The sequence below is a fragment of the Acartia tonsa genome, chromosome 13, assembly GCF_053477335.1.
Source record: "Acartia tonsa isolate MP-2025a chromosome 13, ASM5347733v1, whole genome shotgun sequence".
NCBI lineage: Eukaryota > Metazoa > Arthropoda > Copepoda > Calanoida > Acartiidae > Acartia > Acartia tonsa.
Window position 1 is genome coordinate 34,889,780 of NC_137272.1, and position 13,896 is coordinate 34,903,675.

At 33.1% G+C, this 13,896-nt stretch overlaps 2 protein-coding genes across 3 annotated transcripts in view; both read right to left on the reverse strand.

The window, feature by feature from the left end:
* LOC145303771 (protein-lysine N-methyltransferase SMYD4-like) overlaps nt 1-13,896 on the reverse strand; it is a 112,361-nt gene that overhangs the window by 22,504 nt on the left and 75,961 nt on the right. The window contains exon 2 of the mRNA XM_080145378.1: nt 225-316. Within this exon, the coding sequence (XP_080001504.1) occupies nt 225-286 (62 nt within the window). The 5' untranslated portion in view covers nt 287-316. The remainder of the gene's footprint in view (nt 1-224; nt 317-13,896) is intronic.
* LOC145303773 (uncharacterized) lies at nt 317-8,076 on the reverse strand. 2 transcript variants are annotated; one of them, XM_080145380.1, is made up of 12 exons: nt 7,455-8,076; nt 7,043-7,235; nt 6,700-6,769; nt 5,462-5,513; nt 4,098-4,165; nt 3,763-3,841; nt 3,173-3,266; nt 2,497-2,534; nt 1,963-2,079; nt 1,372-1,727; nt 599-760; nt 317-416 (listed from the first exon to the last, which is right to left on the reverse strand). In XM_080145380.1, exons 1-10 carry the CDS (start codon nt 8,040-8,042, stop codon nt 1,611-1,613), a joined length of 1,416 nt encoding a protein of 471 aa, XP_080001506.1. In that variant the 5' UTR covers nt 8,043-8,076; the 3' UTR covers nt 317-416; nt 599-760; nt 1,372-1,610. The 2 variants fall into 2 exon arrangements, with proteins under 2 accessions (XP_080001506.1, XP_080001505.1); XM_080145379.1 differs by having other exon boundaries at nt 317-760.

Here is a 13,896-nt window from a genome sequence, read left to right on the forward strand (position 1 = left end):
ACTAAAGCTTTATAGTGCTTCTTATAGGTCATGGGAAGGTTTATAACTATTGCGGGGGTTGGATACCTCGATTCTTCAAGAGAAATTACCCCCTTCCACAAACAAAATATTGTTTTTATTTTTCTGTTTAAAATAAAACTGTAATTAAGTGGAGGTAAACTCTCTCTAAACTCCTAGAGGCATCTAAAATAATATTAATGTAAATCACGGATACAGTTCTATGCCTGCAAATGTTATGGTAAAAAGTTTCAAAATCATAGGAACTAGGACTCGACATTTTAGACATTCTGCCTCACACCACTAAGGGGAGGCAAACCTGAAAAATAAACACTTTTTTAATTGTCCTTTTTTCTTAATATATAATACAAAAATACAAAGTTAGCAAGAAGGTACTTTTTCATAATTAATTTTCATAACTTTTACCAAGTAAAAAAGAAAAATTTGAGAAAAACAAATTGATTGGTATATCATCCAAAACATATTATTGAACTGTCTACTTTGAAGCTAGTCTAATATAGTCATTTCTTTGCTATATTTCTTTTTTCAAATATCAGACTAAAAAAGACAAGAAAATAATATATTTTTCTTCAATTAAAACTTGGCAAAAGCTAACTATACTCTTACAAGAATGGATATTACACCTTAAGAAAACCTCTAAAAATCTTTAAATAAGTTAAACTTCAGATTAAATATCCCTTCCTAATACTTTTAATATTTACAAACTGAATGAATATTAATTTTCAAGATTTAAACGTTTTGTCTAAAAGAGAGTGGGGGGGGGGGGGGTTGGATAATGATTGCAAAATCTCGTAAAGTAAGGTATGAAGGGCAATTAAAGGATAAATAATCATAACAAAATGGTAGCAATTAACTTTTTACGGTATAGAATTAGGTCTTGTACTTCCGCTACCTAGGAAGCGATGTGTAATAAAAGGGGGGGGGGGGGGGGGCGAAAGTAACACTTTTTGAAACCAAAACTAAAAGTCAAAGGAACTCAACTAAAAAAAGAGTTACAGGTCTGACATTTTGCATGGCAGTTGCTTTATAGGGGTACAATATGGAACTGTGAAGAAACGGCGTCGCAACCGCCGAAAACCGCCGAGAAAAGGCAAAAAAAAATTCGGCGGGAAACGGCGGTTTTCGGCGGTTGCGCCGCCGTTTCTTCACAGTTCCATATTGTACCCCTATAAAGCAACTGCCATGCAAAATCTCAGACCTGTAACTCTTTTTTTAGTTGAGTTCCTTTGTTGACTTTTATTTTTGGTTTCAAAAAGTGTCACTTTCGCCCCCCCCCCCCTTTTTAAGTCTATTAAGATGATTTTTAATAGTCCTTCTACCTTGACTATGTATGTATGCACTTATCACCCCCACCTTTACAAGAATGAAATAATAGGTTATATTAAATTAAATATTTGTAGTAAAAATAAACCATTTGATGGAACAAAAAATTATCGCAGTTTTCACATATTATAAAAATATTTTTACTTTCTTTTACTAGAAAATGCACAAGGAGAATTTTCTTTATCACAAGAATTTCCAACAAAAATCCACCAAAATGTTTTAGATTCATTTGGGGTATTTTTTTATATCTTTATTTGGATATTTTTTGTTTACTTTGGGGGTTCAGTAAGCGCAAGCCTCTCTTTCTCGTCCATTCCCTTTGTTTTCTCCTTCAATAGCTCAGCTTCTTTCAAAAGGAACTTATAGAAACTCAATTCAGCGGTCTCCTACAAAATTAAATACAGTAAAATTAAGTCATCTAATCGATATGATTCTCCTTAAAAGTAAAGCTTCTCATAGGTCCAAGGGAAAAAAACTATTTTAGGGTAGGGTAACACCAGCCTCCCAAGAAAAATCTCATATACAACCCCAATCCTATCATTTTACTTTTTCTTTCTTTCTTAAATTAAATTTTCCTTTAAGTGACACTTGATGTGAATGACATTGGACAGTGACACCTACCTTGAAATGGAAAAGAGCTTGTAGTTTCTTATGCAGAGTTGCAGCCATGGTCTGAATTGATGTTATGTTTCTCTGAATTCTCTCCCACTCTTTGTTATCTATGTTCTCCTCCTTTACCTACATAACAAAGAAGTTATATTCAATCTAAAGATAAAATTGTTTTTTTTTCTTCTGTCAAAACTTAAATTTTAGGAATCTTCAGGCGTAAGAAACTAGAATAATTCCCCTACCCTGCCTTTTGTGATAAACAAAATTAACCCTAATATAGATTAACATCATTAATGGAAAAGTTTGAATATTGTTAATTTTTACATCCCATTTAAAAGATGATTTTGAATTTACATATAAGCATTTTTACCAATATAAAAATAATTTTTTTTCTTCTTATACATACCTAGGTAAGTATTTAAATTAAATTAGTAGGTAGGCATTGATATATAGAAGTTACAAGGTCAAACTAAACAGTCAAGAGAAAAATTAAGTACCTCACCTAAACATTAAACATACAATATATGTTATAATATAAGATCCTACCTGTGGTCCTTTGTAGTTTTTCAATTTATCGACAGTATCTTTACATTCATTTTTATTATTCTTTTAACTAGGTATGAGCCGGATATCTGACCATTTTCAATATCGTGTCGGATACCAGTTATTGAAACTATCAGGATACCGGATATTGAAACTAACCGGATACCGGGTATTGAAACTACCCGGATACTGGCTGTTGATCTAATGTCAGGTTATCCTGCGTTGGCCAGATATCCGGCCAAACCCTATTTTTATTGAAACAAAGCATATTTTCAATGAAACAATTTAACTTTTTACTTTATATTTACTGTAGTAAATAAATACTAAACATAATAAATTTTTATTGCTTTAAACACGATGATAACAATTACATGTATAATCAATTGTAGAGCGCTCATATTGAGAGTAAAAATATCAATACAGACAGAGAAAGGATAATGGCAGTAACATTAATCTACAATCCTTCCTTCAACCTAATCAGAAGCAGCCTGAGTGCCCATGGAAAGCTTAAACATGCCCTATTGTGTGAGGAATCTACAAAATATTTAAGAATTCCTTTTCGATCTTTTGGTATTTATCAACATGGTCAGACGGACAGACAATGTTGCGCTAAAAAAGAATCTAACATAAGTAAAAGACAAAGTGTTAAAATTCTTTGAATGAATAATAATAAACATTCCTGCCAATGTTGGTTGTTTGACGAGCATAAATTGTTCTATATCCATGAACAACAACTTCTGTAGTAATCTCACACATTCATCTGTATCGGGGTCCTAAATTACAAATTTTACTTCAATTGTAAAATCTATGTCTACAGGTCGTTAGAGGTTAGTGTATCAATAAGTGACCAAATTCATGTTAATTCATGTAAAAAATCATTAAAGAAAAGTAACAGGATGTATGTCTCCCTGTGTGAACCGAAGGATCTTGCCAACAGCTAAACCGATTTGGTCTGTACAATGTAGATTTTCATATGAATTACGAAGGTTTATAATTGATATGGGGGAGGATACCATCATTCTTCCCAGAGAAATTACCATGGGAAAAAAATGGAATGCAACCTGCCTCAAAAAAATTTCACTTCTTTTTAAAACTAAAATTGAATACACAAGTTCCCTAGAATTCTCTGGGGGCGTGTCCGTAAGTAGACAATAAAGAAGTTCCTCCGCATGGAAAAAAGACCTTGCGTTGTAATAAATATTATTGTTTCTGTTAAGGTTATATGTACTGCAGTCACGCCCGTTACGTCTAAGCTAATCTAAAGATTACCTTTGTAGGTAAAGCTTTTCTTATGAGACACTCTGTATCAACCATCTTATGCTCTCGCATTAACCATTCCATCTTTTCTCTAATAAATCATTTGCAATTAGGTTAAAAAGATTTATAAAACAAATAAAGTAAACAAGAAGACAAACAAAGTTTTAAAAATTTAGTAAAATTAAGATGAAAAGTCTAATCAATATTAATAAAATTACATACTTGATAGCAAGAACGTACATAGCCTATATAACAAGTAGCTAAGTAAAGATAGTACTTTAACTCAGAACTTTTCAGCGAGTCAAGAATAATAATTTATATAAATAGGAAATGTTTAGCAATTTCACCTGCGAATAGACTGCTCTGCTACTTTTCTTAAATCTTCTTTCTCTTCGTCTGTTAGTGCCGCCTTTTCCTGTAGATAATAATATTATTTTCACAATTATCTTTCATATTCTACTAACATGCCAAGCTGAAACTATAAAATAATTGGTTGAGATTGCGCCTACTTTTCTTTTTAAATTAAATTCAATTGTCTGTACACCAAGAAACTAAAGTAATAATTCTAAATAACAATTAAATTTCAATAAGAAAATGAATACCTACGAATTTAAGAAATAAATTACAAAATGCAAATTATACATTACACAGGTACAGGGTGCGCCACATAAATCCGGACCTTTTCTTATTTTTAAAAAAATGAACATAAAATCGTCAATTTCAAAGATTTTATTGAATTTTAAAAACTGGGAAGCAAACTAGCTATATGACTATTAGATTATTCAATAAAATCGCCGCCAGCCTCAATCACCGCCTCTACCCGCCCCCTGAACCGTCCCCAGGCCCTGGTCACCATGTCCCTGTCCAAGCTGGCGAAGTTCTCCTTCATAGTGGCAATGAGGGAGGTCTTTGTGGTATGGGCGCGTCTATTGGTTCATGCTTTAATGGCGCTCCAGGCCTAAAAGTCAATTGGATGAAGATCGGGGCTGCTGGGAGGCCATATCTCCTTAGGGACGTGAGTAACTGCAGGATCCAAATTCACCCATCTTTCAAGCTACCCTTCGACACGGCGGCTCTCATTTGGGCCACAATTAAGCTAGAACAACGTGCAATACCTTTTTGGAAATGGCATGAAGATTAAGCTAGGGTTATCATCGCAACACATAGTCTAAAACGAGTTTTAAGGTTACAAATGGGCCCAAGAAGTCGAGAACCGAGAAATTTTCACGAATTTTCACGGTTTTTGACGTTTTTGACCTCTCAAAATCTGCCACGTTTCACTTTGATGGAGTACTACGACCAAGCCATTTCAGATAGAGCTCTAGTCTTTTTTAGTGTCTTACTTATGTATCTAACAGTATCCCCAGCAAGTTGTATAACTCTACCTCACCTACAGATGGGCTGAGGTCAGATTTAGTGGGCCCTAGTCAAGAATCCAGGGTAAACTATCAGCGCGTTTCGATTCTGCCATGTTGAACATAAGCGCTGCCAGCTTGGAGAACACGTCCTCCATCGTCTAAAAATTTTATGGGCAAAAAGATAACTACCCAAGCTTTTTATAGTGTGGTCAAACGTCATGATTGGTCAAATAGTTTTGGTGCTATGGCCGTTTGAAAAAAGTCCGGATTTATGTGGCGCACCCTGTATATCATATGACAGACTCGCATATAGAAATCATTTGATTAAGAGTATCTAATGTTAATGTACAAACCTGCAACTCTTGTATAAGTTCTTTTGGTATGAATTGCCCGAGTTCAACAAGCTCCTATAAAACAAACAAAATATTCAAATGTTTTATTTCTAAAATATCTAGGTACCTAGGTAGTGATTTTTACCATTGTTTAATTGTAAACAAAAAGGGATAGTTCTACGAAGTGTATTTAAAGAGTTAAGGTACTTAGGGTAGTGAACTTTTATATGTCTTAGTAGAATATATTAGGCATTGGATAGATATGATTATATGTTAAAGAATTTTTAACATTGACCAGACCAAACTTTTTTTATTTAACAATATCTAAAAAAGTTAAAGTGATTTGCCACATAAATTACATGAGAATGGTCTATTTTTTTCCAAATATGTATAGCCAAAACACCAATATGAGAGAATCTTTTTCAGCGTATTTCACAAGAGTTATAAAAAAATTGAACAGGGGTTCCCCTTGGGACAAGTTACTTAAAAAACATAAAAAATAACGTCCGGTTCATTATAGGACAGGTTTTCTATAGATTCTTTTTAAAAAAATAAAGAAAACCGTCCGGTTTACTAACAATATACACATTATCTCACCAACTAACCATACTACATATAATATATATATATAAAGACCATTCTCATGTAATTTATGTTGCAAATCACTAACTTTTTTAGATATTGTCAAATAAAAAAAGTTCGGTCAGGTCAATATTAAAATTCTTTATCACAATCATATCTATCCAATGCCTAATATATTCTACTAAGACATATAAAAAGATCACTACTCTAAGTACTATACTAAATATTTTATTGGTCATTCTTTGTTGTTATGTATATTTTGTTGTATAAAAAGTTTGAAGTTCTATTAACTAGTAAATGCTATCTAAAGTTGTATTTATGACAATAAAGTTTTTGCCATATATAACATGTAACGAAGTTGAAAATAAAAATGAAAAACTCATTTTTTAAGGAAAATCCCTGGTCAAATCTTTTAATTTTAATCAATAACTTTATATTATGCACTAATACGTTATTTAAAATAGAAAAAACTTACAGTTCACTATTTTTTTTTAAATTCACTTCGTGAAACTATCCCTTTAGGCTTAATTAAGGCCATTGCTCATCAAATATCTGGGGAAAAAGGCTTAAAAGTGAAACATTTCAATTCTATAGGAGAATAAACTATCTTCTATTTATCTTCCCTGAACCCCTAACAATTACAATAACAATATTAATATTTTGATATGATGTTTGTTTCCTTAAGTTTACAAGCATTTCTGGCAGTCGCCAGGTTCCACACTAATTTCTGCTTCTCACTTTGCCATTCTGTAAAAAATAAAAAGTAGGTAACTAAATAAATCTAATCTTAATAGAAGTTTTATAATTTCAATTTACCCTGAAATGGATGGAAAGGAATATAAAGAATAACAATGCACGTAATGTATATCAAATATCAAATTTTATTTGATCATTGTCTTGAGAAAGAAAGGGAGGTTTTGTATTAAAACACCACGGGAAAATCATTTTCTCATTAAGGTGTAATTCAAGTGTCATATCTTACATTATTGATGTAAATATCCTAATACAAATATTATATACCTGTCGGCCGGTCCATTGTAAGTCTTATCTCAATCAGGTCCCCAGTAGATCTTCGTTTAACCCAAATCTTTCTCGGATCATCAATTTGTGTATCAGCCCGGGCAGTTGACTGTTGGTCTGTCGAGCTGATTGTCGAATTTTCGTCGTCAAATCTTTTGGACTGTTTGATTACGCGACCACTTCGACTTGAAGTCTAAATCGACAAAAATGTGATCACTCTGATCTTCAACTTATAGATGATTTATCTATAATAGTTAATTTCGTAACAATATATCTTTCAAATAATTCCTTAAGCAGAAAGGTACAATTCGAAAGCGTAGCAGCTCTATGAAAATTACAAAAAAGTCGGTGAGTCCATTATAATATGACTTTTATTACCTACATTTTTGGAATATGGATTAAAACATGTTACCTGCGGAGTGCTGAACACAGGAGGCGAGGCAATCTCATCTAATGATCCTTTACTTGCACGTCGAGTGCGGTTCACAGGAAGCGTCGCAGGCGTTTTAGAAGGTTCAGACTTTATTTTACTGAGAGGCGTGGCAAAAGCTAAATTGTCTGTGCTGATAGCTCTTTTAACAGGTGTGCCACTGCTCAATTTGAATGGTTTGCGCACCGTTGGCGGGGACGTGATCCCCGATGGTGTGGCAGGTTTAGAGGAAATAGCGGGACTTTTTGCGGATTTTATGCTGTTAATGTCTGGCGGATCTGAAAGTGGATTGGCCTTAGGGCCGGGTGCTATGTCAGGCGTGTTTATTAACTCAATAATGCCTTTCATGTAGAATTTTCTCTTTGCATTTTTGTCAATAAATTTTGCCTGGTTGTCCTTAGACATCAGAAAAAGATCATTGTGCTTTAAAATGGCAGTTTCATAGGTCCCATAAAAGTACACATGATATTTGTCTTTGGCGGGGACTTCAGTGATTTTGGCCGGCCATGCTGGGTATCCTTTAACCCTGGCAAAGACCAAGTCTCCGGCATTAAAAACTGGTTTCACCATTATGCTATAATTCTGAAATATATATCCTTTCTTAAGTTTAATTTATTTTTCCTAGAATTACTTTAATTATAATAAAAAGTGTTGGGTTTCTAACCACACATTTCAATTGATAAAGGGGGGGGGGGTGCGTAATGACATAAGCTCTTAAACCGTGAGCAAAATGGTCTAAATATTGAGCTAGACCCTTCAAACTTGGTATATAAGCCTAGTCCTATAGGTATTACATCTAAATGGCAAAAAAATCCAAAAAATTTTATTTTTAGGTTAGGTTAGGTAAGAAAAACCCTGCGGAAATGGGGTTTTTAGGCTTTTTTTGGTCTATTTTGATGTGGAAACTTGCCTTAAATTGGTTTTCTTAGGGTTTTAACTTAAATACACTGTATCTATTCACATGGACATTATTTAAGATGATTCAGCAAGTCGGGGACCGACCCCAGGGGGCTAGGTGGGTGGCCCGCAGGGGTTAAGTTCATTTTTCCCAATATATTTGTTGTGATACATCAAATTATAGGTTTTTTAGGTCAAGGAACTCAAATTCAGAGCTAAAATAAGCATTAGACTAATCTGAAGCTAGCCCCAGCGGGCTAGGTTGGTGGCCCGCAGGGGTTAAGTGCATTTTTTCTAATATATATCTTGTTATATATCAAACTATAGGTTTTTTAGGTCAAGAAACTCAAATTCTGAGCGAAAATTAGCATTAGACTGACCTGAAGCTAACCCCCCCGGGCTAGGTTGGTTTTCTGCAGGGCTTAAGAGCATTTACCTAACCTAACCTAGAAACTTACTTATATTTTTACAGGTTTTTTTCTTGAATAAACTGTGTCTATTAATGAGGACTTTATTTAAGATGATCCAGCAAGTCGGGGACCGACCCCAGCGGGCTAGGTGGGTGTCCCGCAGGGGTTAAGTGCATTTTTCCAATATATATGATGTGATACATCAAACGATATGTTTTTTAGGTCAAAGAACTCAAATTCAGAGCTAAAATAAGCATTAGAATAATCTGAAGCTAACCCCAGCGGGCTAGCCGGGTTGCCCACAGGGCTTAAGTGCATTTTACCTAAGCTAACCTAGAAACTTACATTTATTATTTTTTTTTAGGTTTTTTTTCTAGAATAAACTGTTCATTCATGAGGACTTTATTTAAGATGATCCAGCAAGTCGGGGACCGACCCCAGCGGGCTAGGTGGGTGGCCCGCAGGGGTTAAGTGCATTATTTCCAATATAGATCTTGTTATATATCAAAATAAAGGTTTTTTAGGTCAGTTAACTGAATTCAGATCTAGAATGAGCATAAGACTAATCTGAAACTAGCCCCAGCGGGCTAGGTTGGTGGCCCGCAGGGGTTAAATGCATTATTTCCAATATAGATCTTGTTATATATCAAAATAAAGGTTTTTAAGGTCAAGAAACTCAAATTCAGAGCTAAAATTGGCATAAGACTTACCTGAAGCTAACCCCTGCGGGCTAGGTAGATTTTCCACAGGGCTTATGTGCATTTTACCTAACCTAACCTAGAAACTTACTTATTCTTTTTGGTTTTTTCCTTGAATAAACTGTGTCTATTAATGAGGACATTATTTTAGATAATCCAGCAAGTTGGGGACCGACCCCAGCGGGCTAGGTGGGTGGCCCACAGGGGTGTAGTGCATTTTACTAATGTATGTGTTGTCATACATCAAATTATAGGTTTTTTATGTCAAGAAACTCAAATTCAGAGCTATTTTAAGCATTAGAATGACCTAAGGCTAACCCCCCCGGATTAGGTGGGTGGCCTGCAGGGGTAAATTTTCCAAATCATGTGTTGTTATACATCTAACTATATGTTTTTTAAGTCAATTTGGAGCTAAAAAAAACACAATAGCAACCTGATGCTAGTTTTTTCGTGGTATGTGGTATACATTAAATTAAAAAATTGTATCCTATTAGCATATTAAATTCTTCCACCGCTAACATTGTACTATCAAAATTGAAATTCTTTCAAATATATGCCATATAAATGTAGTTTAACCAATTAACCAGGAAAAAATATGAAGTTCACTAAATTAAGTTCAAGTGCATTTCGTGAAACTACCCCTTTGAATTTCTGGACCTAAAAAACCTATAATTTTATGTATGACAACTAAAAATGCACTTAACCCCTGCGGGCCACGCACCTAGCCTATTGGGGTCTTAAATCTTAAATAATGTTCTAATAAATAGACACAGTTTATTCCAGAAAAAAACCATAAAATAACAAGTAAGGTTCTAGGTTAGGTTATGTAAAAACTTGCAGGCAACCCACCTAGCCCGCTGTGGCTAGCTTCAGATTAGTCTGATGCTTTTATTAGCTGTAAATTTGAGTTTCTTGACCTTAAAAACCTATACTTGGATGTATGACAACACATACTTTTAAAAAAAAATGCATTTAACCCCGTAGGGACACCCACATAGCCCGCTGGGGTCGGTCTTCGACTTGCTGGATCATCTGAAATAAGGTCCTCATGAATGGACAGTTTATTTGAAAAAAAACCTAAAAAAAAAATATTAAATGTAAGTTTCTAGGTTAGGTTAGATAAAATGCACTTAAGCCCTGTGGGCTATCTATCTGGCCCGCTGGGGTTAGCTTCAGATTAGTCTAATGCTTATTTCAGCTCTGAATTTGAGTTCTTTGACCTAAAAAACATATAATTGGATTTATCACAACATATATATTGGGGAAAATGCACTTAACCCCTGCAGGCCACCCACCTAGCCCGCTGGGGTCGGTCTTCGACTTGCTGAATCATCTAAAAGAAGGTCCTCATGAATGGACAGTTTATTCTAGAAAAAAAACCTAAAAAAAATAATAAATGTAAGTTTCTAGGTTAGCTTAGGTAAAATGCACTTAAGCCCTGTGGGCAACCCAGCTAGCCCGCTGGGGTTAGCTTCAGATTATTCTAATGCTTATTTTAACTCTGAATTTGAGTTCTTTGACCTAAAAAACATATCATTTGATGTATCACATCATATATATTGGAAAAATGCACTTAACCCCTGCGGGCCACCCACCTAGCCCCCTGGGGTCGGTCCCCGACTTGCTGAATCATCTTAAATAATGCCCATGTGAATAGATACAGTGTATTTAAGTTAAAACCCTAAGAAAAAACAATTTAAGGCAAGTTTCCACATCAAAATAGACCAAAAAAAGCCTAAAAACCCCATTTCCGCAGGGTTTTTCTTACCTAACCTAACCTAAAAATAAAAATTTTGGATTTTTTTGCCATTTAGATGTAATACCTATAGGACTAGGCTTATATACCAAATTTGAAAGGTCTAGCTCAATATTTAGACCATTTTGCTCACGGTTTAAGAGCTTATGTCATTACGCACCCCCCCCCCCCCCTTATTGAATCAAATTCGAAACTTCCTAGAAACCTACCTAGCTCTACATTTGTTTTGTGTATGCAGATGTTAATTAAGTGTAAACTTAGGAAAGAGTAAGAAACAATAAAATATGTATGTGTATAACTTTATTACTTTGTCAATTACTTTTAAAGAAACTTTTAAGCAATTCATTTATGAAAACTATGAAAACTTGCGCGCTTACGTAATTAACATGTAATCCATAGAGAAAAAATATTATGATCCTTAATCCTTATGATCTAATCCCATTTCAAAAGGTAAAAATTTTGGCTGCTATAATATCATGTGCGCGACATAAATAGTTAGAGTAGGGGGATTGCCATTGCCCCAAAACAGACGGAAATCACTACCATTCACAGTTAGGACATCTCAGACAAAGGCCGTGCAATCAAAGGGTTGGTTTTCTGGTGAGCAAATGGTGCAATCTTAGGGCTGTGGTGCTAGTGAAAACGGCTTGCTACTGTCATATAATATATATATATATATATATCAGATACATATGCGTTGCTACATCAATTTAAGCAAATATATAGATATCTAATGAATTAACAATAATCAAGATATCGCTCTCGACCAAATATATAAATAAATAAACGTGTTGATATTTTCATTCCTACAGAATATAAAAATGTTACTGACTTTATATATCACATAAATAGTTTTTATCAGATATAATCTTCTTAGCTTAAATCATAAAAAAGCAAACATCCAACTATTTCACATTTTAAAAAGACTGTTTTATTATTGGGGGCTTCAATTTCCATATGATGAACGCAACAAGTATTTCATTACAAATTTTATGCATTAAACAAACAATTTATCACAAAATAATCAAATCTAAAAATTAACATACTACTTCACGAAATCTCATTTGGTCAAAATATAAAAATAAATTAGGATAACAAGGGACAAAACTTATTAAGACAAAATGTCGACAAAAAAAATTTATCTTCATGGCACAAATCTTTTGAAATTTTCTTAACAAATGATCTTACTGGCCATATTTTATGAAAATGCATAGAAAAGATTTTAAAAAGAATAATTGGAATTTATGGGAAAATATGTATAAAGAATTAAATGTAAATAAAGAAAATATATAAAGAGAAATATTAGTATAAATACATAAATAGCCCCTTCTAATTTTTAGATTGCGGCATGCTTGCGCGCAAAAGAAACGACGACATTTTTAAAATTACAAAATTTATTTTTGGACTAAATATTTGTAACAAAAATTTTCTAGCAAAATGTACCTAATATGGTAATTTAAATAAAATTTGTTCTTAATATAATGTAGTCAGGTGCTTTATCGTCCCAAGTTAAAGATCTCGAAAATTTCTAATACAAATTATTTTAACTTTTCAGATAAGCTTTATAGATATTTTAAGGATGGTTTTAAGCTGTTTTCCTAGCCTCTCCAGTTTTAAATAGTAAAAATGACTATTTCTATCCACTTTTTTGACATTATTTTTTCATTTCTACATATTTTTTACAAATCAAAATCTCTAAACTGATGAAATATTTAATTTTATGATAAAAAAAATTACTAAATTATAGGGAAAAAGTTACAGAGAAGAATTGTCTTTCTACTTTTGTTTATTTAACTTCGTAATACAAATCTGTCTGCTAGTAATAAGAGAAGAGTTACATTGAAACAATTCATATGACTTGAAAACGCCCTATTTAACGTATAAATATACTAGTTTTATCTCAATTCTTATCTATTTTGTTAATATTTGTTTGTTTAATTAGTCTTATTTATCAATTTTAACATTTATTTAGGAAAATTTCTACCTATGTTGTATTATGTTTAGACTTATAAATATATACTTAAAGATATATATATAAATCTTGAGATAATTTTTATTGATTTTCTTAATCTTATATTCCCCTTCTATTATAATTGATTCTGGAAATAGCCCTGGGAGGCCACTTGTTGATCTTACTTTATCAGGGATACAGGTATAGGGCAATGCACGTTGAAATAAAATAATATCTCTAATTTTTATGTGTGATTAAAATTAGACTTAGATTTTCCTGGTTGTTTAATTTGGGTGAAAGAAGGGCTGTAGATTTAATTAATCATTATTGTTCCTCTCCACCCTGTGTGTTATCGATTGATTGGTTTATGTACTTGTTGCTGTCATTCCTATAGAAGATAATTTTATTTGGTATTGTAAGTTCTCAGCTTTAATATATATTACCAATATCTAATTTAAATCTATCTTTTGAAATAGAAGTGTTATATCTTTAAATGTTCTTCAGTTCGTTTTTTAAAGATATTTTACTTGATTTTAAATTTAAATTTTTAAAGCTAGATTAAACAACCTAAATTAAACAAATGATTGACAATATTAAATGTTTTTATGCTATCAACATATTTTCTTGGTTTTATTTTCTGATCATATTTGTTATGCCTTTACTCCATATATGCTGATCAAACATTAAGTTTCTTAATTTTAAATGTTTCTTT

What these genes read in the sequence shown, in the direction of transcription:
- LOC145303773 (XM_080145380.1), bottom strand. Translation starts at nt 8,042, where the DNA reads ATGGTGAAACCAGTTTTTAATGCCGGAGACTTGGTCTTTGCCAGGGTT. An exon ending in GCAGAGCAGTCTATTCGCAG is followed by an intron (nt 3,842 to 4,097) that starts GTGAAATTGCTA and finishes ATGATTTATTAG; the next exon opens with AGAAAAGATGGAATGGTTAA. An exon ending in GAAAAGCTTTACCTACAAAG is followed by an intron (nt 3,267 to 3,762) that starts GTAATCTTTAGA and finishes TTTGTAATTTAG; the next exon opens with GACCCCGATACAGATGAATG.